Raw genomic sequence first — 27,752 nt, 5'->3', positions numbered from 1 at the left:
GTCCAGGGACTGACCTGGCTGGCAGCCTCTGCCAGACCTGGGCAAATGGGCAACTGGCTGAGGCTCCTCCTTCCCGGGACAGGTGGGGTTGGCCTCAGGGAAAGGGCTGGTCTTTACTCCCCAGGTTGGTCTGGCTCTGAGCCTGAGGTCTGAGCTGTGCTTAACTTCTGCCTGGCTGACCTCCCCCCCCATCCCTGGCCTCTGCCTCCAGGCGCCTGGCTTGCGGGTCCTCGCAGGAGCCATGGACCCCCGAGGTGAGTGGGGAGGGACAAGGACTCCAGGGATGGGGCTGTGGGTCCCTCTGCAGCCATCTGACCTTGTGGCTGAGGCTTGCCAGCTGCATTAGGTCCGCAGTCCAGAGCCAGTCCTGGCGAGGACAGCTGGGCGGAGAGGGGGGGGAAGCAGAGGCGGCCTGGGGAGCTGCATTTGCATGTGTTGTGGGTGGGCTTGGGTGGGGCCAGGGTGGTGGAGGGTAGACCCTTGGGGAGCCTTCCTGATTTGACATGCAAACTGCCCAGGTCTCCCACGGGTGGGAGCGCGTGCACCTGTCCCTCTCCTGGGCCCACGCCTCTATTTGTCTCTTCTCCCCCCAGAGGACAGAGTCAGTGTCCAAGGAGGAAATTTCCCCCTATTGTCAAGACTACTTGTGTTAGAGCAGGTCAAAATCCCTCCCAGGAGCTGGGGCACAGCCAATGCCAAGGTTGGGGTGAGGGGAGGTGGGGGTGGGAGTAGGGGTGGGGGGGATTGTTGCCGGAATTTGGGAACTCAGCCTCTGTCTCTGCCAAATTGAAATGCAGAGACAGAGTTTGGGGTAAAGGAGGAAAAAAAAAATAGCTTTATTGCTTTGCCAGGCAAAGGAGGGCCACAGCAGGCTAATGCCCTAAAGACGGTGCCCCCTGCCGGGAAGAATTTGGAGGAGTTTTATAGTAAAAAGGAGAAAAACAGGTTTTCGGAGAGGAGTCAGGATGCGGACAAACATGCGTTCTTCTTTCTTTAGGGGCATCTTAGTCGTCCGCGCTGGAGTCAGGAGATCTCGCCCGGTCCTGCTGGTGGTTGTCTGGGTTATTGCCTGGAATAACAGTACGCGTGAAAAGGGCGTATTGATCAGGGATTAGAACAAACGAGGAAAGTCCCTGAAAAACATCACATGCTAATCATCCTTAACCCACAGGCAACTGCGCTCAGGGTGCCTAATCTTTAGTTTATGGGCGATTGCATTTAGGGTGCAGTTAAGCCAGGGAGAAGGACATCAAGGCCTCTAAGCTGTTCGGTTTTAAAGTCTTCCTTCCTAAAAGAAGCATGAGGAATCTCACTTTCCTCTCCGGTGGGTAGGATGCCTATATTATCGTGTGTGGGGTGAGAGGGAGTCAGGATCCTGCCCCAGGGGTGTACTGTTGCTGCCGGACTGTTCCCCCCTCCCGGATCAGTGGCTGTCTGAACCTGCCCCCAAGGAACTTAGGCAATGCCATGGGGGCTGAACGAGGCCCATTTCCTAAGAACAGGAAGTGGGGACACAGAAAGGCTATTGCACCCAGGAGCCCCATGGGGCTGTGCTCCTGTTTCAGGATCCAGGGCACCTCGTGGGGGGGGGGGGGCGGAGGCAGGGAGGGAGATGGGGATATGCCAAGGGGAGAAGACACAGGCTGGATGTCCTCATCTGGCCGGATGTCACTCTGTGAGGCTGGCGTGGAGGGCAGAGGGGAGGAAGGGAGGGGGAGGAGGGAGGAGGTGGGGGGAGGAGGGGGCAGAGCGGGGCTGGCCTCCCCAGAGGAGGGCTGAGCTGTGGAGGCTCCTGCTGCCTCCCTCCCTCCTTGCTGCTGCCCGGCAACCACTCGGGGGCTGGGGCCCACTGGTCAGCCCCACCCCCCAGCACCTGTGCCTGAGGATGGGGAAGCCTGGGCTCTGTGGCAAGAGGAGTGCCGGGCATTTGAACGCCTCAGGACCATCGACAGGGGCAGTTGTGTGCCCCCTTCAGAGGGCCCCACGCCGTCACCGCCTGCAGGGCGGGCAGAAAGTTGGAGCGGCTGGACCAGGAGCTCAGAGCTCCTGCCCGGTCCACCCTGCATCCATCTGCGCCTCCTCAGAGTGACCAGGACACGGGATGACCCTCGCGGGTGTGTATTGTCCAACACCCTCCTGTGGGCAGGTCCCGGCGTGGTTAGTTCACCTCCTCTGGGGCCATTTGCATTTCCAGAGTGGTCGGTCCAAGGCGCAATGAATGGGAAACGGGGCTCTGTGGGCCCGGATCTCCCGGGTACCGTCCACGCCTGGGAGTCTGCCTTTACTTGACCAGCAGAGAAAGCAGGAGAGCTACCCGGGGGGAGGTGGGGAGTGGGGGAGTGGGGGGGGGTCCTGGGCTTTCCAGACACCTGACACTTCGGAAGGCTCCCGCACCTCTGCTCAGCCCACCCCCCGCCAGAGCAGGAGGAGGTGGCTCTGGGGCGAAGCTGAGAGGGTCTCTTGAGGCAAACATCAATATTCCTCTCTGTTTCCTCCTGGTCTGAGACAGAGACTGAGCTGCCGGGGGTGGGGGTGGGGGTGGCTCCAGCACTTGGGGGGGAGTCGGGGGGAGGGGACAGACTGCCGTGGTCCTTCAGGCAGTCAGGGCTAGGCCTGGGCAGGACCCAGGTGTCTGCCAGCTCTCAATACACGCTGGCCGCGCAGAGGCGTGAACTTCACCCTGGCAGAGAAGCCCAGAGGCCAGGGGTGCCTCTCTTTCTGATATTTAGCATAAACATTCTCTTGCATCTGAAGTTCCCTGGTGGGTTAAGGATCCAGTGTTGTCACTGCCGCGACTCTGGTTACAGCTCTGGCATAGGCTTGATCGCTGTGGCACCGAAGAAACTTCCTGCAAGTGGCAGGTGCAGCCAAAGAAAAATATGAAAAAGTTCCTTTTGGAATTCCCGTCGTGGCACAGTGGAAACGAATCTGACTAGGAACCATGAGATTGCGGGTTCGATCCCTGGCCTCACTCAGTGGGTCAAGGATCCGGCATTGCCCTGAGCTGTGGTATAGGTTGCAGACGTGGCTTGGATCCTGCATTTTTGTGGCTGTGGTATAGGCCAATAGCTGTAGCTCTGATTAGACCCCTAGCCTGGGAACCTCCACATGCTGTGGCTGTGGCTGTAAAAAATAAAAAAGTTCCTTTTATGGATGGAAAGCAGCCTGACTGGGCTCTGGCTGGGCTGGGGAAGGGCTCCCTGATGAAATCCTGTTCCCAAGCAGGCTGGGAAGGATGTGCTGGTGTTCCTGGTTCAAATTTGCGCTGGTGGAGTTCCCGTCATGGCTCAGTGGTTAACAAACCCAACTAGTATTCATAAGGACTCAGGTTCGATCCCTGGCCTTGCTCAGTAGGTTAAGGAGCCGGCATTGCTGTGAGCTGTGGTGTAGGTCACAGATGCGGCTTGGATCCTGCATTGTTGTGGCTGTGGTGCAGGCTGGCTGCTTCAGCTCCAATTCAACCCCTAGCCTGGGAACCTCCATATGCTGCGGGTGTGGCCCTAAGAAGACACACACTCAAAAAATTTTGAGCTGGTTCCTGAAAGCCGCGTGTCCTGCTCATTGCCAAAGCAGAGAGGTGCTCGTGAGGGTGGTGGGTGGTGGGTGGTGGGAAGGGCTATAGCAGCGCTGCTCAAGCCCAATCCCACGCCCTGAGAGCACGAGAAACCGGGAGCCGGGTCCAAGGTGCTCCAGTGAGGGCTCAGCTCCCCGAAAGTCCGCCTGAGGTTCAGGGTTTCCTGCTCCCCTGCAAGGTGGTTACCATGGCTCCGACGATGCTCAGGATGTGGTGGGATCCACGGGGGTGTGTGTTGGTTCTGACGCCAAGCATCGTACAGGAGACGAGGCTGGAAGCCGCTCTGCTTAGTCTCACAGGCAGCAACAACCCTGGTCTGAAGGTCAGGGACCTGGCAGGGTGACTGGTTCAATGCAGTTTGCTCAGGCCTGCGGCGGTTTTAGCATTTAAATCCCATGACCTGGAGTTCCCGTCATGGCTCAGTGGTTAAAGAATCCGACTAGGAACCATGAGGTTGCAGGTTCGGTCCCTGCCCTTGCTCAGTGGGTTAACGATCTGGCGTTGCCGTGAGCTGTGGTGTAGGTTGCAGACCCGGCTCGGATCCCGCGTTGCTGTGGCTCTGGTGTAGGCCGGTGGCTACAGCTCCGATTCAACCCCTAGCCTGGGAACCTCCATATGCCGCGGGAACGGCCCAAGAAATAGCAAAAAGACAAAAAAAAAATCATTAAAAAATAAATAAATAAATAAATAAATAAAGGATCCAGCATTGCCATGAGCTGTGGTGTAGGTTGCAGATGCGGCTCAGATCCTGCATTGCTGTGGCTCTGGTGTAGGCCGGTGGCTACAGCTCCGATTGGACCCCTAGCCTGGGAACCTCCATATGCTGCAGGAGTGGCCCTAGAAAAGGCAAAAAAATAAAAAAATAAAAAATAAATAAATCCCATGACCTAACCAGGGACGCCGATGGCCCCACCCAATCCAGGCAGGAGGTCACCCTGGGCCTAGATCTGAGCCCGGAAATTGCCGTGAGTTGTCCATGACCTTGAGAAAACCTGTTCCTTCTGTAACTGTGGGTTATGCTGGGCTCTGCCTGGCAAAGCCCTTTATTCCCTCCCCCCTCCCCTGAGCACTGAGCATGCATTTTTTCTAGGAAGAAGTTCAGGGTGGCCATTGCATATTTGAACTTAAAAAAAAAATCATTGGTTAAAATCGCTTCCTTGGTTAATTGTTAATAACCCTTTCTGTGTTCATTTGACTTAATCTGTCAGCAGCAGCAGGAGCACCTTTGGGTGTGGTTTGGCCGTGTCTGGGCACGTCGCCTTTAGGAACTTGGCAGGGAGGTGCAGCCTTAGAGACCCACTTCCTCACCCAGCCCGGGGCGCATCCTATCCCTCCCGTGCCAAACTCCGTGGTCATGGCACCATTGTCTCCATCCAGCCCAGGTGCCCTCCAGACCCCTGGGTCGAGCTCCCAGGGTCTCTGGATCCCTTGGAAACCGATGCTTTCCCACTGCTGTAGTTCTCCATGGCCCTGCCCCCTCATGCCTCTCCCTCCTCTCTGTGCCTGGTCCAGCCTGGCCCAGCCTGGCCACGCCCGCCCTCCCTGGGCTCATGTCCCTGCCCAGAGTCGCACGCCCCACGCCTTCGTCCTGGAGCACAGGAGAGAGCCCCTTGCATGTTGCCAACCCACACTGAGCTGATGGGCCATCTAGTTCTTCTGGGCCAGCCCCCTCTCTTTCAGAGGTGGATGAGGAGTCGGGGGCTCAGAAAGTCAGCTGGAAGGTGCTAGAAGCCTGGCCAACCCCCAGCCCTGAACTACAGAAGGGGCTGTGCTGTACAGAGCAGGAGCTGAGAGGAGTCCATCCAGAGCCCTATTGAGTTCCTACTGTGTGCCAGTCCCCGTCCAGAGAGGGGACCAGAGAGGTGAAAGAACACAGTCCCCAGGGCCCCCTGGGCAGGGCAAACACCACACAGGGTATTGGGGGAAACTTTCAAGTAGAGGAGGAGTTGGCAAAGGACCCCCCAACTCTCAGCATCCTGCAGGGTAGCTCGGGGGAAGGTGGACACCCGCCACCCAGCTTGGGGACATGGGAACACACCCCCCACCCCCACCCCTGAGGCTGGGAAGCGGCTCTGTGGGGCAGGGCCCGTCTTCAGCCCAGGCTCCCATCAGCTCCCTCAGGGCAGGAAAACCCATTTATCTGCCCACATTTACTTTTACTGATTATGCCGGTAAATACACAAAACAAGAAAGCCGCTTCAACCATTCTCAAGGAACGTTTGAGTGGCGTTAAGGACATTGTGGGAGTTCCCTTTGTGGCCCAGCGGAAATGAATCTGACTAGGAACCATGAGGTTGTGGGTTTGATCCCTGGCCTCACTCAGTGGGTTAAGGATCTGGCGTTGCCATGAGCTGTGGTGTAGGTCACAGACACAGCTCGGACCCCATGTTGCTGTGGCGGTGGCGTAGGCCGGCAGCTGTAGCTCCGATTGGACCCCTAGCCTGGGAACCTCCATCTGCTGCGGGGGTGGCCCTAAAAAGACAAAAGACAAGTTCACGGTGCAGCCTTCCCCACCGTCCTCTCCAGAACTCATCCATGCTCCCAAATGAAAACTGTCCTTTCAGACCCTAACTGCCGTCCGCCCCCCCACCCGGACTAGCCCCTGGCCCCACCATCCACTTTCCATCTTTATGGATTTGACTCCTCTGGGGCCCTCAGATCAGCCGAGTCCTCCAGGATTTCTCTCTTTGTGGTGGGCTTGCCTCCCTTGGCATAATGTCCTTGCAGTCCATCCTGGTTGTAGCTCATGACAAGTCTCCTTAAGGCTGAATCATATGCCATGATGGGACACGCCACATTGTCTTTATCTGCCATCCGCCCGTGGACGTGGGTGTCCTCCTCCTTTGGCTCTTGTGAATAATGCTGCCGTGAACGTGCTCTTATGGGTTAAATTGTAGGACGTGTTTTATTATCAAAGGAATCAGGCTCTTCATGATATGAGCTGCAAACATTTTTTCCTCGAATTTGCTGCTTTTGACCTGGACTGTGGCCAAATCTTTGTTTGAGTCTATGCTCTTATCTCTTCTGCATCTAGACCCATAAATGGAATGGCTGGATCAGATGGGAATTCTGTTTAAATGTGTCAGGAATTGCTATCCTTTTTTTTTCCCCTCATCACCTGCCCCGGGCGTACATCTGGAAGGTGAAGCTGACACGGCAACTGCATCTGGGGCGGGAGGGACAGGAAATAGTAAAGATGCCTCTGGGCTTTGGGTGCCTGGCGACGTCCTGTGATGAGACAGGCAGGGCGCCCCCCGGGGGTGGGGTGATGGGGACCCAGAGCCCTATTTGGCCGTGATAAGGTCTCGGTCTTCAGCAGGGATGGCCGTGAGTGGGAGGTCAGGTTTCCTAGTCCAGAGGCGCACAGAGAAGTGAAGGCTGCAGACAGGACCAGGGGTTCAGCAGCGCGGATGTGGTGTTTCATCTGGTCCAAGGAGGAACCCCTGCTCGGTAAGCATGGGTGCAGAAGGGAGCCTGGGGCCGTACCTGGAGCCTCCAACAATTGTGGTGCAGGAGGGAGAGAGCCGGGGAGCTGGGCGGTGTTCAGCTGTGGCTTTCAGAGGCGGATGGAGGAGAGACACTGGATTCCTTGCTCAGCGGGGCGACTGGGGTGAGAGGCTGGTTACTGAGGATGAAGGAGAAGGGGTGGAGGGTCCTTTTCCAAGTTCTTCTCCAAAGGGATGCTCCTGAGAACTGGGAAGGCGGAAACGTCCCAGGAAAATAGGAGTGATGTCCAGACGTCACGTTCTGCCGTATCACATGGGTGCTTCTCTGGTCGTGGCCATTTCTTCTCGCTTCCCTGGTCCAGCAGGCACCTTACCTGGTTAGGCTGTGGCCAGCATCCCAGGGGTGAAAACTAGAGTCTTGGTATAATCTTTATTTGCTGTGCTCGACCTGCAGTGAGGTTGAATGCCTTTGAATTTCAGTCTTTACCTCGTATCCTTTGCCTTTTAAAAAATTCAACTCTTCCTCTTATTTATTAAATCATAGAAGGTATTTTTATCATTAAGGGAATTAGGGCTTTTGTGATATGAGTTGCAAACATTTTTTTCCCCCTGAATTTGTTTCTTTTGATTTCCATTGTGACTGTTTTAAAAAACCAATGCATAATAAGACTTTCATTTTCATTGGGTCATATTTATTTGTCTTTGTTTGGGGTTCTTAAAAAACAATCTTTTGGGAGTTCTCTTGTGGAGCAGTGGGTTATGGATCTGGCTTTGTCACTGTTGCAGTTTGGGCTGCTGTTGTGGGACGGGTTTGATACCTGGGCCAGGAATTTACACATGCTGTGGGCTTGCCCTCTCCAAAAAAAGAAAAAAAAAATCTTTGGTCACAATTCAAAAGGTCCCCCCCACCCCAAGATTTAAAAAGTAGTATTGTTATATGTTATTCTGGTATCTATATTTTTATTTAATTTTATTATCTCGTAAAGGTAGTACATTTACATGGTTCAAAAATAAAACTGACTGTTGTGTAGCACAGGGAACTATATTCAATAATTTATGACAGGACATGACGGAGGATAATATAGGGAAAAGAATGTGTGTGCATATATATATATGACTGGGTTGCTTTGCTGTACAGCAGAAGTTGACAGGAGATTATAAATCGACAAGACATTAACAGATAGACACTGAGGAGTTCCTATTGTGGCTCAGTGGGTTAAGAACCCAACACAGTGTTCATGAGGATGCAGGTTTGACCCCTTGACTTGCTCAGTGGGTTAAGGATCTGGCGTTGCTGCAAGCTGTGGTGTAGGTCGCAGATGCAGCTCAGATCCCGTGTTCCCATGGCTGAGGCATAGGCCTGCAGCTATAGCTCCAATTCGACACCTAGCCTGAGAACTTTTATATGTCACAGGTGTGTCCGCAAAAAGAAAAAAAAAAAAGATATACACTGAGAGGAGTTCCCGGTGGCTCAGCGGGTTAAGATTTGGCATTGTCACTGCACTGGCTCCAGTTGCTGCTGTGGCGAGGGTTTGATCCCTGGCTGGGGGACTTCCGCATGCCACGGGGGTAGCCAAAAAAAATGATATACACTGAGAAGTGTCACTTCCACCTGGGCTCTGCCACCACCTCTCCCAGCTCCCTGCTCTTTAGAGATAACCATTTTAATTCATTTCTTGTGCCACCTTTCAGGGTTTTTTTTTCTCTTTTTGCTTTTTAGGGCCACACCCGCAGCATATGGAGGTTCCCAGGCTGGGGGTCGAAACCGAACCGTGTCTGCAACCTACATCACAGCTCATGGCAACGCCGGATCCTTACCCCCCTGAGCGAGGCCGGGGATGGAACCTGCATCCTCGCGGACACTGGTCAGATTTGTCTCCACTGAGCCGCGACGGGAACTCCTCGGGACTTTTATGCCAGTGTAATTGAGTGGACATCCTTTCTCATACAATAGACAGAACATTGTATGTTCCTCTTCCTCATTTTGGCTTGAAACATGACTCATATGTTCTAATGTCCAAACAGCATCCACATTCTTTCGTGTGTGTGTGTTTGAGGGCCACACCTGCGGCATGTGGAGGTTCCCAGGCCAGGGGTCCAATCGGAGCCGAAGCCACTGGCCTACACCACAGCCACAGCAACGCCAGATCTGAGCCACGTCTGCGACCTGTGTCACAGCTCACAGCAACACTGGCTCCTTAACCCACTGAGGTCAGGGATCAAACCCACGTCCTCACAGATACTGGTCGGGTTGGTTACTGCTGAGCCACAAAGGGAATGCCCCCCCCCATTTTTTGGTTTTTAGATTTTTTAAAAATGTAAATATTACCGAATGCTGTTTTATATCCTTTTCTCGCGACAAGTAGGATATTACTTGTGCAGTTCCTGTTCCATATTTGGCTTGAAACATGACCCATGTGTCCTAACAATGACCCTATTCTTTTTTTTTTTTTTGTCTTTTTGCTATTTCTTGGGCCGCTCCCACAGCATATGGAGGTTCCCGGGCTAGGGGTCCAATCGGAGCTGTAGCCACCGGCCTACGCCAGAGCCACAGCAACGCAGGATCCGAGCCGTGTCTGCAACGCACACCACAGCTCAGGGCAACGCCGGATCGTTCACCCGCTGAGCAAGGGCAGGGACTGAACCCGCCACCTCATGGTTCCTAGTCAGATTCGTTAACCACTGCGCCACGACGGGAATTCTGACCCCATGCTTTTTTCACATTTCCTTGGCACCTCTCATCGAATGCGCTGCAATTAATTTAATCAGCCCATTGATGACCACGTGGGTGCGTCCCATTCTTTCCCCCTTTGGGGCAAACACCAAGCAATTCTACACGCCTGCCACTTTCTCCGCTGTGTCGTGGGTCTCAGTTCCCAAGTCGGGGATTGAACTCAGGCTGCAGGGGTGAAGCGCTGAGTCCTAACCACTAGACCACCAGGGAACTCCTCCCCTTTCTACTTTCTTTCTTTTTATCTTTTTTGTGTTTTTAGGGCCACACCCACAGCATATGGAGATTCCCAGGGTAGGGGTCCAATTGGAGTTACAGCCACTGGCCTCCACCACAGCTACGGGCAACGTGGGATTTGAGCCTTGACTGCAACTTACACCACAGCTCATGGCAATGCCAGATCCTTAACCCACTGGCCCACCATGGGAACTCTGTGCATATATTTTTTTAGTCGATGGGCCTCACTCCAACAAGGTGATTCAGGGACCAGGTACCCAACCCTGAGTAACCCCAGCTTCTTCTCCACAGATTTCTGGGGAAAGAGTGCCAAGCTCTGGCTGTGCCCCATTCTGCTCTTTGTTGCCTGTCTTGGCTTCTACAGGTAAGGAGGATGGGAACAGCCCTGAGTGCCCCATGGCGGGTGGAATTTATGACTTACTTGACTTTAATGAAGAAGACCCTAGGTGTTTTGGTCCTCACCCGTGATCCCAGAGAAGCTGTGATTTTCCCACGTTGCAGGTAAGGATACCACCAGCCTCAGATCACAGTGTTTGATGCGGCGGACCCGAGATGCTGGTCCCCAGCCAGCACTTAGCTCTGCTCCTAGGTGATTGACAGGCCCTTACAGGTGACAGGTTCACCTGGGGGTGACCATCCACCAGACTGCAGGTCGGAGGGCTTTAGAAGGCTGTTCAAGAGCCTGTAGAAACATCAATTACCTCAAAATATGGAGTTCACGCCATACTTTAAATACGCTTATGGAGAACAGACAGCACCGTTTGATTGCATTTTATTATTAGTTAATGCTTTAAAACAAACTTGGGAAGCGCCCGCCGTGGCTTAGTGGCAACCACCTGACTAGCATCCATGAGGACGTGGCTTCGGCCCCTGGCCTCGCTCAGTGGGTTAAGGATCCAGTGTTGCTGCGAGCTGCGGCATAGGTTGCAGACGTGGCTCAGATCTGGCATTGCTGTGGCTGTGATGTAGGCCAGCAGATACAGCTCCAACTCCATCCCTAGCCTGGGAACCGCCATATGCTGCCAGTGTGGCCTGAAAAAAGGTAGTAAATAAATAAAATAAATAATTAAAACAAACTTGGTAGCTGTAAATTTCATCCCCTTAAAAATAGAATCTAGTGGATAGCTTTTCAGTACCCTAGTTCCTATTCCTCGGGAGGGTGAAATTGCTCCTAAGGTCAACCTTGCAATGGGAGCCGAGTGTTCACACTTCAGGGCACACAAGGCACATTTCAGTTTTTAGCTTTTAGAGCCACATGCGCATTTTCACGGATGACCTTTGCAAAGAAACTTGGTAGAAAGAGCTTTCCATTCATTCAGTGCTAGACGCCGAAGGGAATGCCCGATGGGCGTTCCTGGACCCTGTCTCCACAACCTGTAAAATATGCCTTTTCATCCCCATGTTATACCCCAGGAAACTGAGGCGCCAGTGGTTAAGGAAGGAGACCAAGGTTACAAGGTTGGAAGTGGCAAGGCCAGGATGTAAGCCCCTCCAGCTAACGCCCAGCCCAGGTTCCCAGGTCCCTAGGGAAACGTCCTCTCTGACCCACGTCCGCTTTGGCTTAGGCATCCGTGGTCTCCGGGCTGGGGGTCCCGCCCATGCCGCTGTTGGAAAGCGGAGCGCATGCGCGGTGGGACACGTCCGCACCATGCCCTCGGTGAGGGTTTACCAAGCCCTTGCTTTGAGCCTGGTGGGGATGTCCCTGTTGATGGGACAGCTCCCTGTCCTGAAGGATGTTGGGTCTGTTCCTGGGAGGAGACAGGTGGCAGGCAGGCAGTTACAGGTGACAGGCAGTTAGGGTTAGGGTTAGGATAGGGTGTCACGTGAGTGGGTACAGGGTTTCCTGGCGTTCCTGGGGGGAAGACCCCCGCCTCCCACCCCGGGGTCTGCCAGTTGGACTTGCCTGCGCTTCCTGGAGCAGATCTGGACTAAGCAGTAAATGGAAGCACATCTGGTCCAGGGACAAGGAGGGTGTGACATTCATTGTGCTGGGGCTGTTGACTTGCAGAGGGCACCTCTGGAATTGTGCAGCGCCCTCCCCGGGGCCCGTCTCCATCTCAGAGCTGCCTCTGTTGGATTGAGGTCTCAGGGCTGCGCTGGTTCCACAGCAGGTCTGGCAGGTGGTCAAGTCCCCATCTGAACTTTGCAGAGCAGCAATGCTCGGCTCTATGAAAGCAGGCTGTCCTCATATCTGATTCTTAGACACGTGCTCAAATTTCACCAACACTCTTCTTTGCAACATAAGGACCCCAAGGGAGCCCTGAGAGCATGTGGTGCCTTCAAGAGCTGTGCCTTCAAGGGATCGGGGACACCTGTGGCAGTGCCCTGCCACTTCCCGCTCAGTTCTGAAACCCCGCACCCCCTCTGGACCCCGCTGAGGTGCCTGGTCCTGGCAGTCCTTTGGGTCTGGGCTTTGACCTCTCTTCTTGGTCTAGATGCTATAGTACTCTTGGATTCTTCTTTCTTTTCTTTTTAGGGCCTCAGCCTGTGGAATTTCCCAGGCTAGGGGTCCAATTGGAGCTGCCACCCTTGGCCAGAGCCATAGCAACTTGGGATCTGAGCCTCATCTGTGACCTACACCACAGCTTGCTGCAGTGCTGGATCCTTAACCCACTGACTGAGGCCAGGGATGGAACCCTCATCCTCATGGATCCTAGTCAGATTCTTAACCGGCTGAGCCACTTCAGGAACTCCTGCTTTGGGATTTTTTTTTCCATCCAGCACCCTCCTCTTCTGTATTCTCCTTTGTTTAGATTGTTTAGATCCGGCTTTATCTTCGTTCCTCCCCCCTTTATTTATTTATTTATTTATTTATTTTTGTTGTTGTTGTTGTTGTTTGGCTGTGCCTGTGTCGTGTGGAAGTTTCAGCGCTAGGGCTCGAACCTGCACTGCAGCAGCAACCCAAGCCACTGCGCTGACGACACTGGGATTCTTAACTCACTGCACCATAAGAAAACGCCATCTCTCTCGTTCTTTGACACTCCTTGGCTTGTTTTTAAAAAGAAAAAAAAAAAAAATGATTGGAGTTCCCGTCGTGGCGCAGTGGTTAACGAATCCGACTAGGAACCACAAGGTTTCGGGTTCGGTCCCTGGCCTTGCTCAGTGGGTTAAGGATCCGGCGTTGCCATGAGCTGTGGTGTAGGTCACAGATGCGGCTCGGATCCCGCGTTGCTGTGGCTCTGGCATAGGCCCCTAGCCTGGGAGCCTCCATATGCCGTGGGAGAGGCCCAAGAAATGGCAAAAAGACCACAAAAAAAAAAAAAAGATAAATCTTTGGTATCCAAAAGACTCATCTGATTTCTGAAGTAAGTTTTCTTTTCGAGCAGATTTTTTTTTTAAAATGGGCTTCACTTCGTATCTTTCTTTTTTTTTTTTTAATGGATGCAGACTTTTTTAGACCTTTTATCATTTTTTTTTAATAGCTACACCTGTGGTCTGCAGAAGTTCCTGGGCCAGGGATTGAATGTGAGCCACAGCTTCGACCTACATCTGCAGCTGCAGCGATGCGAGCTCCTTTAGCTCACTGTACCACAGCAGGAACTCCTAGATTTTTTCCCCTTTTTGCTTGTACATAATTTAAAAACCCAATCCTGATTTGAATATGCGTACAGGAACCCCTTCCAGCAAGTTTCAAAAGCTCCTGATAAGAGTTCTTTCTTCAAATGAACATTTAAAAAATGTAAAGATGATCTCAATGTTTGAAGAGCGATTTAAAGATCTTTTGATGCTTTAAAAAAAAAAATTCTCGGAGTTCCCTTTGTGGCTCAGTGGTTAACGAATCTGACTAGGAACCATGAGGTTTCGTGTTCAGTCCCTGCCCTTGCTCAGTGGGTTAAGGATCCGGCGTTGCCGTGAGCTGTGGTGTTGGTTGCAGATTCGGCTCGGATCCTGCGTTGCTGTGGCTCTGGCGTAGGCTGGCGGCTACAGCTCTGATTCGACCCCTAGCCTGGGAACCTCCATATGCTGTGAGGGTGGCCCAAGAAATGGCAAAAAGACCAACAACAACAAAACCAATACGATGTTCTGACTACCTGGTCTTTTTTTGCAAAAACTCCTAGATGGGGGAGTTCCCATCATGGCTCAGTGGAAATGAATCTGACTAGTATCCATAAGGACGAGGGTTTGATCCCTGGCCTCACTCAGTGGGTTAAGGATCTGGCGTTGCCGTGAGCTGTGGTGTAGGTTACAGACGTGCTCGGATCTGGTGTTGCTGTGGCTGTGGTGTAGGCTGGGAGCTGCAGCTTCAATTGGACCCCTAGCCTGGGACCCTCCACATGCCACGGGTGTGGCCCTAAAAAAGACAAAAACCAAAACCAAAACCAAACCCAACCCTCCTAGGTGTCCTGGCTCCCGCTCTTTGCCTCTTCGGAGCTATCTCTCTGAGTTATCTGAGGGGGTCACATCCCGGGCTTAAGTCCTCGGTTTTGTCCACCAAATAAACCATAACTCTCACCTTTCAGGTTTTTGGGTTTTTTTTTTTTTTCTAGTTGACACAGAGCAGCTTCCTGGAGGAGAGGCAGCACCTTCTGGGACCAGCAGCCTTTGGATGAGGGACTCGGGGCAGAGAGGGGAGGGCAGGAGAGGCAGCCAGGCGGAGGGTGGGAGTCCAGCCTGACATCACATGACCCCACTGTGTCCCACGGATGGGGTGTGGGTGTCCCAGAGCTCTTTTCTCAGCCCAGCTCAGTGGCGTGTTCCTGAGTGGCTGTGCGGTGAGAGCACCGAACCCTATAACCACTTACTCAGTGGAGGTCCCCAATCCTGGTTCCTTTGGAGAAAAAACTTAGCAAAGAGACTGAGGGTAGTGAGGCAAATAAAGTGTTTATTAAGGGAGAAGCTACGTGCACAGAAAGCCTGGGGTGAGGGGGTGTGTGTGTGTGTGTGTGGAGATGACAGACAAAGAGGGCTTTGGGGGTGGTTTATATCCTTTGGTTGGGGACCATCCTTCCAGGCCTCCTCCCGCCCATCATCTTGCTTTATCTGGCTCAGGGCCCTCCCCTGCAGGTGCAGGAGCATCTTTTTGCCAAGATGGATGACAGCATAAGGGTCTCTGGAGAGTCGAGAGGATGTGTCATAGGGCTGGTGCCCTCCCTCCTCTGATCCCCAGGAAGCTTTCTGCGCCTGTGCAGTTTGGGAAAGTCTCCTTGACCTCAAGAAGGAGTAATATGTAGACTCTGTCTTTCATCTAAGCAGGATGCAGCTCCTCCTGTTTCCTAGCAGAATCATTATCTTGAAGTATCTGTCCACAGGGGATAAAGCTAGTTGCTTAGCCTGAGACCCACTTATTTCCTGCCTCAGCGGCAGGGGGAGCACAGGAGAGGCTGAGGTTCCCTCCCTGCTCTGGCTTAACTGGGGAGCCACTGATCCCATGAGCCTCAAGGGCCCTCTGGGCCCCCTGCATTTGGCTTCTAGTGCTCTGCGTGGCAGGGTTGTTGCAAAATAGAACCTGATAAAAATAGAGATTTCTACACAGGCCACCCTCCCCAAGCTCCCAACTGCTCAGAGCTGGATTCAGGGAGTCTGGAATTGCATCTAAAAACAGCTTCTTAGGAATTCCCGTCGTGACACAGCAGAAACAAATCTGACTAGGAACCATCAGGTTGCGGCTTCGATCCCTGGCCTCCATCAGCGAGTTAAGGATCCAGCGTTGCCGTGAGCTGTGGTGTAGGTTGCAGACGTGGCTCAGATCCTGCATTGCTGTAGCTGTGACATAGACTGGCAGCTGCAACTCCGACTGGACCTCGAGCCTGGGAACCTCTGTATGCCGTGGGTGCGGCCCTAAAAAGCCAAAATAAAAATGTAAAAAATAAAAACATCTCCTCGGATGATCCTGGTGCAGGGCCCCTGATCTACAGAGGAGGGTCACAAATACTTATCAGCTATTAGTTATGGTAATGATATGGTAATGAGAGTGGGTTAAAATAGGGGAGTGGGGGGGGGCAGCAGGGTGCCATTGGCTGGGGAGGGGGGAGGTCTGCTTGTCCTCCCCATTCCCCCTCCCACGGGCTCTGCTCTGCTCTGCCCCCACGTCTGTGTTCTCAGGAGCCAGAGACCACAAGGGTCAGCACGGGTGTCTGAAGCCGCAGCCTCAGAAGCAGAGCCGGTCCGCCTCCAGTGAGTGAGGACTCACCCCCACACTCTTTTTTCCTCCCGCAGCAATGTTTTCAGCCTGACTCCCAGGTGGCAGAGCAAAGAGTCTCAAAGGTAATGGGCGGGTCTCTGGCGTCAAGGTGGTTCCTTCTGGAAAGATCTAGACCAGAAATACAAATGCGAGTAGGTAGGAGACTGGAGGTCATTACCGTCAGAGGCACTCGGTTCCCAGCTGATTCCACGTTCCTCTCTCCACCATGTTTTCGCAAACCCTAAAAAAGAACAAAAACAGAATCCCGATTGCTGGTGGAGAGGACGCGTTTACAGCTGCCTGCAGGGACAAAGAGTAACGGGTGTTGACTGCTTGTAAAGTCACTCCCTCTGGGCCGACCTGCGATGCGGCGCCCTCTGACCCCCTTAGCACCCAGACAGGAGGGGCTCATTTTTCCTCTCAGAGCTAATTCCTTCGGGGACCCTCACGCTGGCGGGCCCAGCACAGATAAGCTGCGAGCTCCGAAGCAGTGCTGGTCAGGAGCCTGCAGGACCGGGCCTCGGGGGCAAATCCCGTCGGGCTCCCTCCCCTGCTCAGCCCTCGGGGGCCCCGTAAATGCTTCTGGACAGAAGGGTGGATGAACGGGCTAAGCTGACCGCCGTCTCTCTCTGCAGCCCCGAGGCCCAGCAGCTGCAGGAGAGCTCTCTCCAACCAGAGAGCCTGCCCTGGAGGTAATGACTTTCACCTCCTTTTCACCCACCAAAGTCGGCATTCCTGAGCCTCTTCAGCCGGAGCTTTTGCTTGGTCTTCAGAAATCGGACAGTCCCACTAAGCTGCAAGCGGAGCTGGCGAGGGGGACAAGGCTGGTGGGGAGGGCGGGGCTGGCGGGGGCAGAGGGCGGGGCCGACTGGGGCAGAGGGCGGGGCCGACTGGGGCAGAGGGCGGGGCCGGCTGGGGCAGAGGAGGGCGGGGCTGGGGGCCTTTGCCTGACAAGCCCCCTCCCCCTTGAGAGGGCACTTGGTTGGCAAGAAGCTATTTTATTTCCTTTTTTAAAAAATTTTTTTCTTTTTTAGGGCCGCACCTGCGGCATACGGAAGGTCCCAGGCTAGGGGTCAAATCAGAGCTACAGCTGCCCGCCTAACCACAGCTCATGGCAAACCGGGATCCTTAACCCACTGAGTGAGACCGGTTTTCAAACCCGCATCTTCATGAATCCTAGTCGGGTTCGTTAACCGCTGAGCCACGAAGGGAACTCCCTACATTTCCTTTTTTGGTTGTTGTTTGTTTGTTTTTGGGGGGGCTGCACCCACGGCACATGGAGGTTCCCAAGCTAGGGGTTGAATTGGAACTGTAGCTGCAGGCCTACGCCACAGCCGCAGCAAGCTGGGGTCCCAGCTGCGTCAGCGACCTACACCAGGGCCAAACTGGGTGGCCATGGCTCCTGCTCCCACCCTCAGCCCCCGTCCTCCATCCCCCAGCTCCCCCAGAGCAGGACTCTCCCCAGGCCGGTTTGTGGAATCCCTCTGGGCCGAGCTGGGGCCAAGCTCCCAGATATGGGAGCATGTTGGGGTTTTCTTTGCCCTGCTCCCCGCCCCTGGTCCCCTCACCAGGCCACATGGCCCAAGCTTGGCAGCCCTGGGGAGCTTTCCTCAGTAGGGGCTGTGGTGTGATGGCCCTTGGGGGGTCCTGGCGGATCTGGCACTGCAATGCTTCTCCCAGGACCACCCCACCCCCCTTGCTAAACTCTTGTTTTCTCTCCTCAGTGAAGGTGACTGCCACCTGGACACCCGCAGGATACCCGAAGTACCCAGGTATTGGAGACCGCATCTTCGGGCTATTTCGCTGCCTATTTTCCCGTCTCTCCCCCGACCCTTCCCACCCTCGTCAATCAAAGAAACAAGGGAGGAGGACCAGGAGGAGGGTAGTGAGGAGGAGGCATCAGACGATGGAGGTCACAGGTGGAATCCAGTTGACCTTGGGCTTCCAGGCTGCCCCAGCCCAGCAGTCTTACCTGGGGTAGACTCAGCCCCAGCTTCTCAGCCCTCAGCTCTGTTGAAAAATGGCCCTGTGGCCAGGGAGGGCCTGGAGGACAAAGGAGGCAGCACTGAGGGAGTGGGATGGGGGGCGAGGTGGCCCCGGGCGGAATGAATGACGGAGGGAAGTCCCCGCGGTTGAGTGCCACCTCCTGGCAGAGCCGGCAGACTGAATGGGGCGGGGGGGAGGGGGGGGCAGATGTGATGCCAGTGCTTTGTTACCAACACGTGTCTGTCCACAGGTTGATTTACCCCAAGGCCCAGGTCCTCAAGCCCACGTAAGTAGGCGAGCTCCCGGCAAGGCCGGTGGGTCCTGTCACTGCGTCCTTACATTTTCCTTTCTCTCTCTCCTCTCCCTGGCGCCAGTCTTCATTTTTTTTTTTTGTCTTTTTTTTTTTCTAGGACCGCTCCCTCGGCATCTGGAGGTTCCCAGGCTAGGGGTTGAATCGGAGCTGTAGCCACCGGCCCACGCCAGAGCCACAGCAACGCAGGATCCAAGCCGCGTCTGCCACCTACACCACAGCTCACGGCAACGCCGGATCCTTAACCCACTGAGCAAGGCCAGGGATCGAACTGCAACCTCATGGTTCCTAGTCGGATTCGTTAACCACTGAGCCACGATGGGAACTCTCCTGGTGCCAGTCTTGCTTTTGCCTTTTTCCTTTTCTTTCCGCTCTATAGGCGGCAGGGTTAATTTTCAATGAGTTGGTACAGGGTGAGGGCACAGTGGAAGAGGCCTCTAATTCCTGGGCATTAGGTGCTGCTGGAGAGCCACACCAGGCACGGAACCTTCTCTTGTTTCTTCTTGGGGAAGGATGACGGGGGTCAGGGCTGGGTTACCCCTGAGGGCTTTCCCCAGGTGCAAATGTCAGAGGGACAGTGGTTCCATGTAAATGCCTGTCCCAAATCTGGGCTTCCTTAGCCTGTTGCCCAGACCTCCTGCCATGTCTATCTGAGAGAGCGCTGGCAGCCCGTCACTGAAGCACTAGACGTGGGAGCTTTGGGGCAGGAAGGTCACCCAGAGTCACTTAGATCAGCCCCCAGTCATGAGCAGGGAAACGGAGGCTTGGAGAAGTAAAAGCAGCTGCCTGAGGCCCTACAGCTGGTGAGGGGCGGGACGGTATGCAAGCCCTGTAGCTTCTGTGATGTTGTGCCACCTCCCTTCCAGGAGAGCTGGAAATGCTCGCTGTCACTCTGAAACCCATGCCCACGCCTCCTTGAATTTCTAGAGCTGCCAGGCCAGCCACATGTGGCCACGAGCTCCCGAAACGGGACTGCTCTGGAATGGGATGTGCCATTGGTGGTGAAACGCAAACTGGGTTTCAAACACTTGGTACCCAAGAGATGCACTTAAACTTACACGAAAAATGTGCTGGGGGTTTGGGATTCACACACACACACACCCTACTGTATATAAAATAGACAAACAACAAGGACCCACTGTACACACAGGGAACTACGCTCCGTATCGCATAGTAACCTGTAAAAGAAAGGACGCTTTCCTGTACACTTGAAACTAACACAACATTGTAAATTAACTATCCTCCAAGAGAAACGATTGGTTACCAATCGAAATGATGATGTTTTGGATATATGGGGTAAAACAAACAAACAAAAATACCAAATTAATGGCAATTTCACCTGCTACCTTTGACTTTTCTGTGGCACTTGAGAATTTTTAGTTACCTCTGTTTCTGTGGGACAGCGCAGATCTGGAGGGACACGTTGGCATGAGTTTTTTGGTGGATTCTTTTGTCCTGATGAATGAGAGAGTGAGTGGAGGGAGATGTGAGAGGTGTCTGTGCCCGCTGGAGAATGGAGCAGTGGCAAAGAACGCGGGACAGGAGGAGCCCCCTCCCCTCTGGAAGCTCAGCTTTGTCCCTAAAAGGAAGCTCTTGTTTCCTCTACCCAGAGCACATGTGTGGGTTTTCCACACCAAGCAATTCTGACACTGCCCGCAATTCGCACAGACTCTGCAGGTGGAGGGCTCAGCCCCGCAGCCCTGCCCCCACTTCAGACACCAGTCCCGAGTTCCTGGCTGTCACCTGTGCTCCTGACCGACTCTCTGTAAATCATTTCCCACCGCTCCTTCGTTGGGTTTGACCATTTGCTGGAATGCTCACAGAACTCAAGAAAGCAGTTTACTTACTGGATTCTTGTCTCCTTATAAAGGCTGCAGCTCAGGGACAGTCGGGGGGACAGGTGTACCGAGAAGGGAATGGGGAGGGGGCGGAGCTTCCACTCTCTCCCCCAGGGACCCCCCCCCCCCCCGCACCTCCACATGTCCGCCCACCCAGAAGCCCTCAGTACCCTGTAGTCTGGGGATTTTTATGGAGGCTTCATCGCTTTGGCATGATTGGTTATTAACTCAATCTCCAGCCCCCTCCCCTCTCGGGAGGCTGGGATATGGGGCTGAAAGGTCCGAGTTTCTAATCCTGGCTTGGTCTTCCTGGTGGCCAGCCCCATCCCGAACGACCCAGGAGCCCACCCAGAGTCGCCTCATTAGAACCGAGATGCTCCCGCGACCCAGGAAATTCCAAGGGCCCTAGCAATTCCAAGGGCCTGTGTCAGGTAAGGGGAGAGGAGTGGCAGAGACCACAGAAAGTTTTGTGTTGTTTTGTTTCGTTTTGTGTTTTGGTTGTGCCTGTAGCATGTGGAAGTTATCCAGCTAGGGTAAGTTTCCCACGCCGCAGCAGCCACCCGAGCCTCTGGAGTGACAAAGCCAGCCAGATCCTTGACCTGCTGCGCCACAAGGGAACTCCCCCAAATGTATTTCTTATCATGGCAAAGTCCCCGTGTGCTGAGAGAGGGCTTGGCGCTTGTCCTCCCTTGCCGAGACTCCTCCTCCTGGAAACAGGGTTGTGAGGCCTCACGGAAGTGTCTCGTGGGGCCAGCCCTGGGCTGGTACTCAGGGACACTCCAACTTAGGGCAGTGAGGGGATGGGAGTGTTGAGTCTTGGGTGCTGAGCTTAGGGTGCAAAGAGCTCTGGGCTGGGAGTCTGGAGTCCTGTCTCTTTCTAGCTCTGCTGCTCACGGGCTGTGCACCTTTGGACAAACGCTTGCCCTCTGTGGCCCACGACACTGTGCCCGGCTCTAACACGCTGTGACTCGTCTCCCCAGGAGAGTGGACGTGCTGGTCATGACTCCCTGGTTTGCTCCCGTCATCTGGGATGGGACCTTTGATTCTGCTATCCTGGATGCACAGTTCAGAAACACCACCATTGGCCTAACCGTATTTGCCATCAAAAAGTAAGCGAGGGATGCTTACCCGGGGCAAACCAGGAAACCTGAGCTGCAATGGGCAGTCCTGTCTCTTGCAGAACAAGGTGCTCAGCTCACAGGGCGGGTGGGGGGTGCGGAGGCATGACTGACTTTGGGTGTAGGTGAATGGGTGGGTCCTGCAGGAGGATCGCTGGGCAGACCCCTGCTCCAAGCAGCAGCCCCACACCTGAGTGTCACCTGCTCCCGTGGTCACTGTGTTGACCTTCCAAAGATGGCTGCTAATGCCCACCACGGCCCTGTGCCAGGAGCTTACCCCCACCAGAGCCCACATGCGAGTTTATTGGTTTATGTATGTTAAGCCATCTTTGTATCCCATGGATAATTCTACCTGCTCATGATATATCATCCTCATAACGTCCTTTTGAATTGGATTTGCTAGTATTTTGTTGAGAATTTTTGCATCTGTATTTACCAAATATATTGGCCTGTAGTTTTCTTTTCTTGTGGTGTCCTTATCTGGCTTTAATGTCCTTATGCTGGCCTGGTAAAATGAGTTCAGAAGGGTCCCCTTCTCTTCAGTTTTTTGGAAGAGTTTGAGAAATATTGGCATTAATTCTCTAAATATTTGGTAAAACTTCACCAGTGAAACCATCCGGTCCTAGAGTTTTCTTTTATGGGAGATTCATGATTACTGGGCCAGTCTCCTTTACGTTATTGGTCTGTTCAGATTTTCTGTGTCTTCATGCTTCAGTCTTTTTTTTTTTAATTTTTTTTGTCTTTTTGCCATTTCTTGGGCCACTCCCGCGGCATCTGGAGGTTCCCAGGCTAGGGGTCGAATCGGAGCTGTAGCCACTGGCCTATGTCACAGCCACAGCAACGTGGGACCCGAGCCGCATCTGCGACCTACACCACAGCTCACGGCAACGCCAGATCCTTAACCCACTGAGCAAGGGCAGGGATCAAACCCGCAACCTCATGGTTCCTAGTCGGATTCGTTAACCACTGTGCCACGACGGGAACTCTCATGCTCCAGTCTTGGTAGGTTGTATATTTCTAGGAATTGACCCACTTCTTCTAGGTTGTCAAATTTGTTGGCATGTCATTTTTCATAGTTGTCCCTTATAATCCTTTGTATGTCTGTGGTTTCAGTGATAATATTTCTTCTTTATAATTTTATTTATTTGAGTCCTCTTATTTTTTCCTGGTTAGTCTAGCTAAAATTTTTCCATTTTTGTTTGTTTGTTTCAGAGAACCAATTCTTAGTTTCTTTTTATTGTCTTCCTGTTCTCAATTTTATTTGTTTCCACCTTAACCTTTATTACCTTTCCTTCTGCTACTTTAGGCTTAGTTGGTTCTTCTTTTTCTTGTTCCTTGAGGTGTAAACTTTGGTTTGTATTTGAGACCTTTCCTTTTAAAAAATATTCATTTGTCACTATAAATGTCACTTAACTTCAAATGTTCATTTGTCACTAAAATGCTTTGGCTGCATCATATAAGATTTGGTATGTTGTCATTTCATTTTCCATTTGTCTCAAAGTATTTTTTCATTTCCCTTTTGATATCTCCTTTGATCTGTTGTTTAGGAGTGTGTTGTTTAATTTTCATGTATTTGTGAAATTTTCAGTTTTCTCCATTATTGACTTCTAATTTGATATCATGTGATCAGAAAAGATGTTGAGCATGATTTTGATATTTTTAAGTTTGCTCAGACTTGTTTTGTGGCCTAACATATGATCTATCCTAGAAAATGTTCCTAGAATATATGCTGCTAACTGTTGGATGGGATAGTCTGTATGTTTCTATATATAATCTATCCAGTTTTGAAAGTGAGATGTTGAAGTCAACTAATACTATATTGTTGCTTATTTCTCTCTCTCTCTCTTTTTTTTTTTTTGTCTTTTTGCTATTTCTTGGGCTGCTCCCGCGGCATATGGAGGTTCCCAGGCTAGGGGTCAAATCGAAGCTGTACCCATCAGCCTACACCACAGCCACAGCAACGCGGGATCCGAGCCACGTCTGCAACCTACACCACAGCTCACAGCAACACCGGATCATTAACCCACTGAGCAAGGGCAGGGACCGAACCTGCAACCTCATGGTTCCTAGTCGGATTCGTTAACCACTGCGCCACGATGGGAACTCCTGCTTATTTCTCTTTTTAGCTCTGTTAGCTTTGTTTTATATGTTTAGGTACTCCAATGTTGTGCGAGTGAATACTCATAATTGTTATAGCTTCTTGATGGATTGACACGTTTATCATTATATGGTGACCTTCCATGTCTCATTTGATCATTTTTAGCTCAAAATCTGTTTTGTCTGACATAATTATACTACCTGTTCTTTTACCATTTGCTTGAAATATCTTTTTCCATCTCTTCACTCTTGGTCTATGTGTGTCTTTAAAGCCAAAATGAATCTCTTATAGGCAGCATATTGTTGGATCCTTTTTTTTTTTTAATTTTAAGCCATTTGGCTATTCTATGTCTTTTGACTGGACAGTTTAATCTTTTTATTTTAAAAATAATTTGAAGTAATTATTGATAGGTAAGGACTTCCTTTTGTCATTTTGTTAATTGTTTTGCAGATCCTTTGTTCCTTGCCTTTTATCTTGCTCTCTTCTTTTGTGACGATACATTTTTGTAGTTGTGTCTTTGACTGCTTTATTATACTTTGTGTATCTACTATAGATTTTTCCTTTGTCATTACTATGAGGCTCACATAAAATATTTTATATTTATGACAACATATTTTAAGCTGATAACAACTCAAATTTGGTAGCATAATACACTTTACATATTTTTAATTCTCTCCCTCTCACATTTTAGGTTATTGATGTTACGATTTACATATTTTTATATATACATTTAGAATTATGGTAGTTATGGTTATTTCTAATATGTTTGTTTTTCAACTTTTTTCTTTCTTTTTAGGGCCACACCTGTAGCGAATGGAAGTTCCTGGGCTAGGGGTCGAAGTGGAGCTGCAGCTGCTGGCCTGCACAACAACCATGGTAACGGCCACAGCAATGCCAGATCCGAGCCAAGTCTGCAGTCTACACTGCAGCTGAAGGAACTTCTGGATCCTTTAACCCACTGAGCGAGGCCTGGGATTGAACCCTTATCCTCATGGATACTAGTTGGTCCTAAACCTGAGCCACAATGGGAACTCCTGGTTTTCAACTTTTAAACTAGGATTGTAAGTGACTTACACACCACTACTACACTATTAGAGAATCTGACATTATATATATACTATTATCTGTGAATTTTATACCTGTATTAGTATGTTTTTATGGCATCAATTAATATCCTTTTCTTTCTGCTTGAAGAATGGAATGCCCTTTACCATTCCTTGTAAGGCAGGTCTCATGGTGATTAACTCTCTTCACTTTTGTTTGTTTGGGAGTGTCTTGATCTCTCTTTTCCTGAAGGAGAATTTTTCTGGGTGTGGTGTTCTTGTCTGACAGCCTTTTATTTCAACTTTTGAATATATTATCCCATTCTCTCCTGGCCTGCAAACTTCTTTTAAGAAATCTATCCATAGTCTCATGGAGGTTCCCTGGTATGTGATGACTCACTTTTCTCTGGCTGCCTTCAAAATCCTCTCTTTGTCTTTGACGTTTGATAATTTAATTACAGTGTGTCTTGGTGTAGCCCTTTTCAAGTTAAACTTTTTTTTTTTTTGCCCTTTAGGGCTGCACCTGCAACATATGGCCCTTCCCAGGCTAGGGGTCGAGTCAGAGCCACAGCTGCCAGCCTACACCACAGCCACAACAACGCCAGATTCCAGCCACATCTGCACCCTACACCACAGCTCACAGCAATGCTGGATCCTTCACCCACTGAGGGAGGCTGGGGGGTTGAACCTGCGTCCTCATGGATACTAGTTGGGTTTGTTTCCACTGAGCCACAGTGGGAACTCCCAGAAGCCATTTGTTTTGAACATAGCTGTTTGTACCTTGTAGCCCCTACCCCGATCTTGCCCCTCCCTCCACCAGTCTCCCCACTGGGAACCACTGGTTGGTGCTCTCTAAGTTTGTTTCTGTTTCCTTCCTTCCTTTCTTTCTTTCTTTCTTGCTTGCTTGCTTGCTTGCTTGCTTGCTTGCTTGCTTGCTTTCCTTGCTGCACCCATGGCATGTGGAAGTTACGAGGCCAGGGATCGAACTGGCACCACAGCAGCAACCCAAGCCACTGCAGGAACACTGCCAGACCCCTAACCCACCGCGCCATGAGTGAACTCCTCATTGGTTTTATTTAAGTTATACATCGCAGGGAATATAGCCAGTCTTTTACAGTAACTTTCGGTGGTGCATCCTCTGTAAACATTTTGCGTGACCGAATTGAGCACCAGAAAGTAGTATCCCATTGTACGTCGACTATCCCTCAATTAAAGACAAGATGAGAAGCCATCGGAGGGTCCTGAGCTGGGAGATCGGCATCATTTGGATACTGTCCTTTGAGTTTTTGTCGGCCTCGTGGATTATTAAAATTCCTTATGGTAGAGGATAGCTGCTCAACACCAAGCAATCTGAATCCTTCCTTCTATCCAGTCAGAGTCCGCTGTCTTTAGCTAGGAGTGTGGCTTTGGTTTTTAGTTTTTCGTTTTGATTTTAATTACGGTAAAATGCACATAGCATAAACTTCATGGTCACCACGATTTTTAAGTGTACGGTTCAGTCGTGTTATGTATTTACGTTGTTGGTGACCATCACCACTAACCCTCTCCAGAACCGCGCTCATCTTGCAAAACCGAAGCTCCGTGCCCACAAAACGCTAACTCCCCATGCCCAACTCCCGTCTCTGGCACCCCCCCCCTTCCACTTTCTGTCCCTATGAGTTTGCCTATTCTGGGGACCTCAGATAAGTAGAATCACATGGCACTTGACTTTCTGTGGTCAGCTTATTTCATCCAGCATAATGTCCTCAAGGCATAACTAAGGTTTTCTTCGTTTTTATTTTTGGCTAAGGCTTTATACACTGCTTTTGCCTAAGTCTACTCCTGTGCTGCTGTTCGTTTCTGTTACCACTCTCCCTCTCTTTCCTGGAGGCAGAGGCTTCCTTTCAAGTTTAGTTAGTTAGTTAGTTATCGTCTTTTTTATGGCTGCACCTGTGGGAGATGGAACTTCCCAGGCCAGGGCTTGAATCAGAGCCTCAGCTGCAGGCCTTTGCCACAGCCAAGGCAAGACTGAATTCTTAACCCACGGAGTGAGGCCAGGGATCGAATCCACATCCTCACAGAGACAACAACATGGGGTTCTTAAGCCGCTGAGCCACAATGAGAAGGCCGCGCTTGATTTTATTTTATTGTATTTGTATGCTGATATTTGCTTTTTAGGGCCACACCTGTGGCCTATGGGAGGTTCCCAGGCTAGGGGTCAAATCAGAGCTGCAGATGCCAGCCTACACCCCAGCCACAGCCACGCAGGATCCGAGCCACATCTGCCACCTCCACCACAGCTCCCAGCAACGCCAGATCATTAACCCACTGAGTGAAGCCAGGGATGGAACCTGTGTCCTCAGGGATACTCATCAGTCAGTCAGTAACCCACCCGAGCCGTGATGGATACTCCCCTGTTCCTGTTGATTTCAGATACGTGGTCTTCCTGAAGCTGTTCCTGGAGACGGCGGAGAAATACTTCATGGTGGGACACAGGGTCAACTACTACATCTTCACCGACCGGCCGGCTGATGTGCCCCAGGTCCCCCTCCGGGAAGGGAGGCAGGTGGTGGTGCTCGAGGTCCGGAACTACAGTCGCTGGCAGGACATATCCATGCACCGAATGGAGATGATCGGCAACTTCTCCCAGCAGCGCTTCCTCCACGAGGTGGACTACCTCGTGTGCGTGGACGTGGACATGAAGTTCAGCGACCACGTGGGCGTGGAGATCCTGGCCCCCCTCTTCGGAACCCTGCACCCCGGTTTCTATGCAGCTCCGCGCCAGTCTTTCACCTACGAACGCCGGCCCCTGTCTCAGGCTTACATTCCGAGAGATGAGGGCGACTTTTACTATGCAGGAGGCTTTTTTGGGGGGTCGGTCCCTGAGGTGCAGCGGCTCACCACCGCGTGTCACCAGGCCATGGTGGCTGACAAGGCCAAGGGCATCGAGGCTGTGTGGCATGATGAGAGCCACCTGAACAGGTACCTGCTGTACCACAAGCCCAGCAAGGTGCTGTCCCCGGAGTACCTATGGGATGAGCATATGCTGCAGAGACCCCCCTTCCTCAGGAAACTGCGCTACGTGGCGGTGCCCAAGAATCACGCAGAGATTCGGAACCGATGAGTGCCGGGGTCCAGCCCCAGCAGCCAGGAGACGACGAACAGGAGGAGGGGCTACAAACAGGCGTGGAAAGAATTGGAGCCAACGCCCTCAGCAAGTGCTGCAGATGCCCCAAGTTATTAAATGAAAAGCATCAGTTTTTATACCCTA

General features: G+C 52.0%; 1 protein-coding gene across 2 annotated transcripts; it reads left to right on the top strand.

Annotated features, from left to right (window-relative positions):
* Positions 1-27,752, top strand: ABO (ABO, alpha 1-3-N-acetylgalactosaminyltransferase and alpha 1-3-galactosyltransferase). 2 transcript variants are annotated; one of them, XM_047768811.1, is made up of 8 exons: positions 1-254; positions 10,280-10,352; positions 16,145-16,192; positions 16,745-16,801; positions 17,834-17,881; positions 18,346-18,381; positions 21,224-21,352; positions 26,915-27,752. In XM_047768811.1, the coding sequence occupies exons 1-8, from the start codon at positions 242-244 to the stop codon at positions 27,603-27,605; spliced, it is 1,095 nt and encodes a 364-aa protein (XP_047624767.1). In that variant the 5' UTR covers positions 1-241; the 3' UTR covers positions 27,606-27,752. The 2 variants fall into 2 exon arrangements, with proteins under 2 accessions (XP_047624767.1, XP_047624768.1); XM_047768812.1 differs by lacking the exon at positions 21,224-21,352.

Source organism: Phacochoerus africanus, chromosome 2 (genome assembly GCF_016906955.1).
Source record: "Phacochoerus africanus isolate WHEZ1 chromosome 2, ROS_Pafr_v1, whole genome shotgun sequence".
Taxonomy (NCBI): domain Eukaryota; kingdom Metazoa; phylum Chordata; class Mammalia; order Artiodactyla; family Suidae; genus Phacochoerus; species Phacochoerus africanus.
The sequence above is the reverse complement of the archived record's forward strand: the minus strand, read 5'-3'. Positions and strand labels throughout refer to the sequence as shown.

Excerpts from the sequence above, each read along its gene's own strand:
- ABO (XM_047768811.1), top strand. Across the intron at positions 16,193-16,744 it reads CAGAGCAAAGAGTCTCAAAG|CCCCGAGGCCCAGCAGCTGC; the intron begins GTAATGGGCGGG and ends CTCTCTCTGCAG. Across the intron at positions 17,882-18,345 it reads AGGATACCCGAAGTACCCAG|GTTGATTTACCCCAAGGCCC; the intron begins GTATTGGAGACC and ends GTCTGTCCACAG.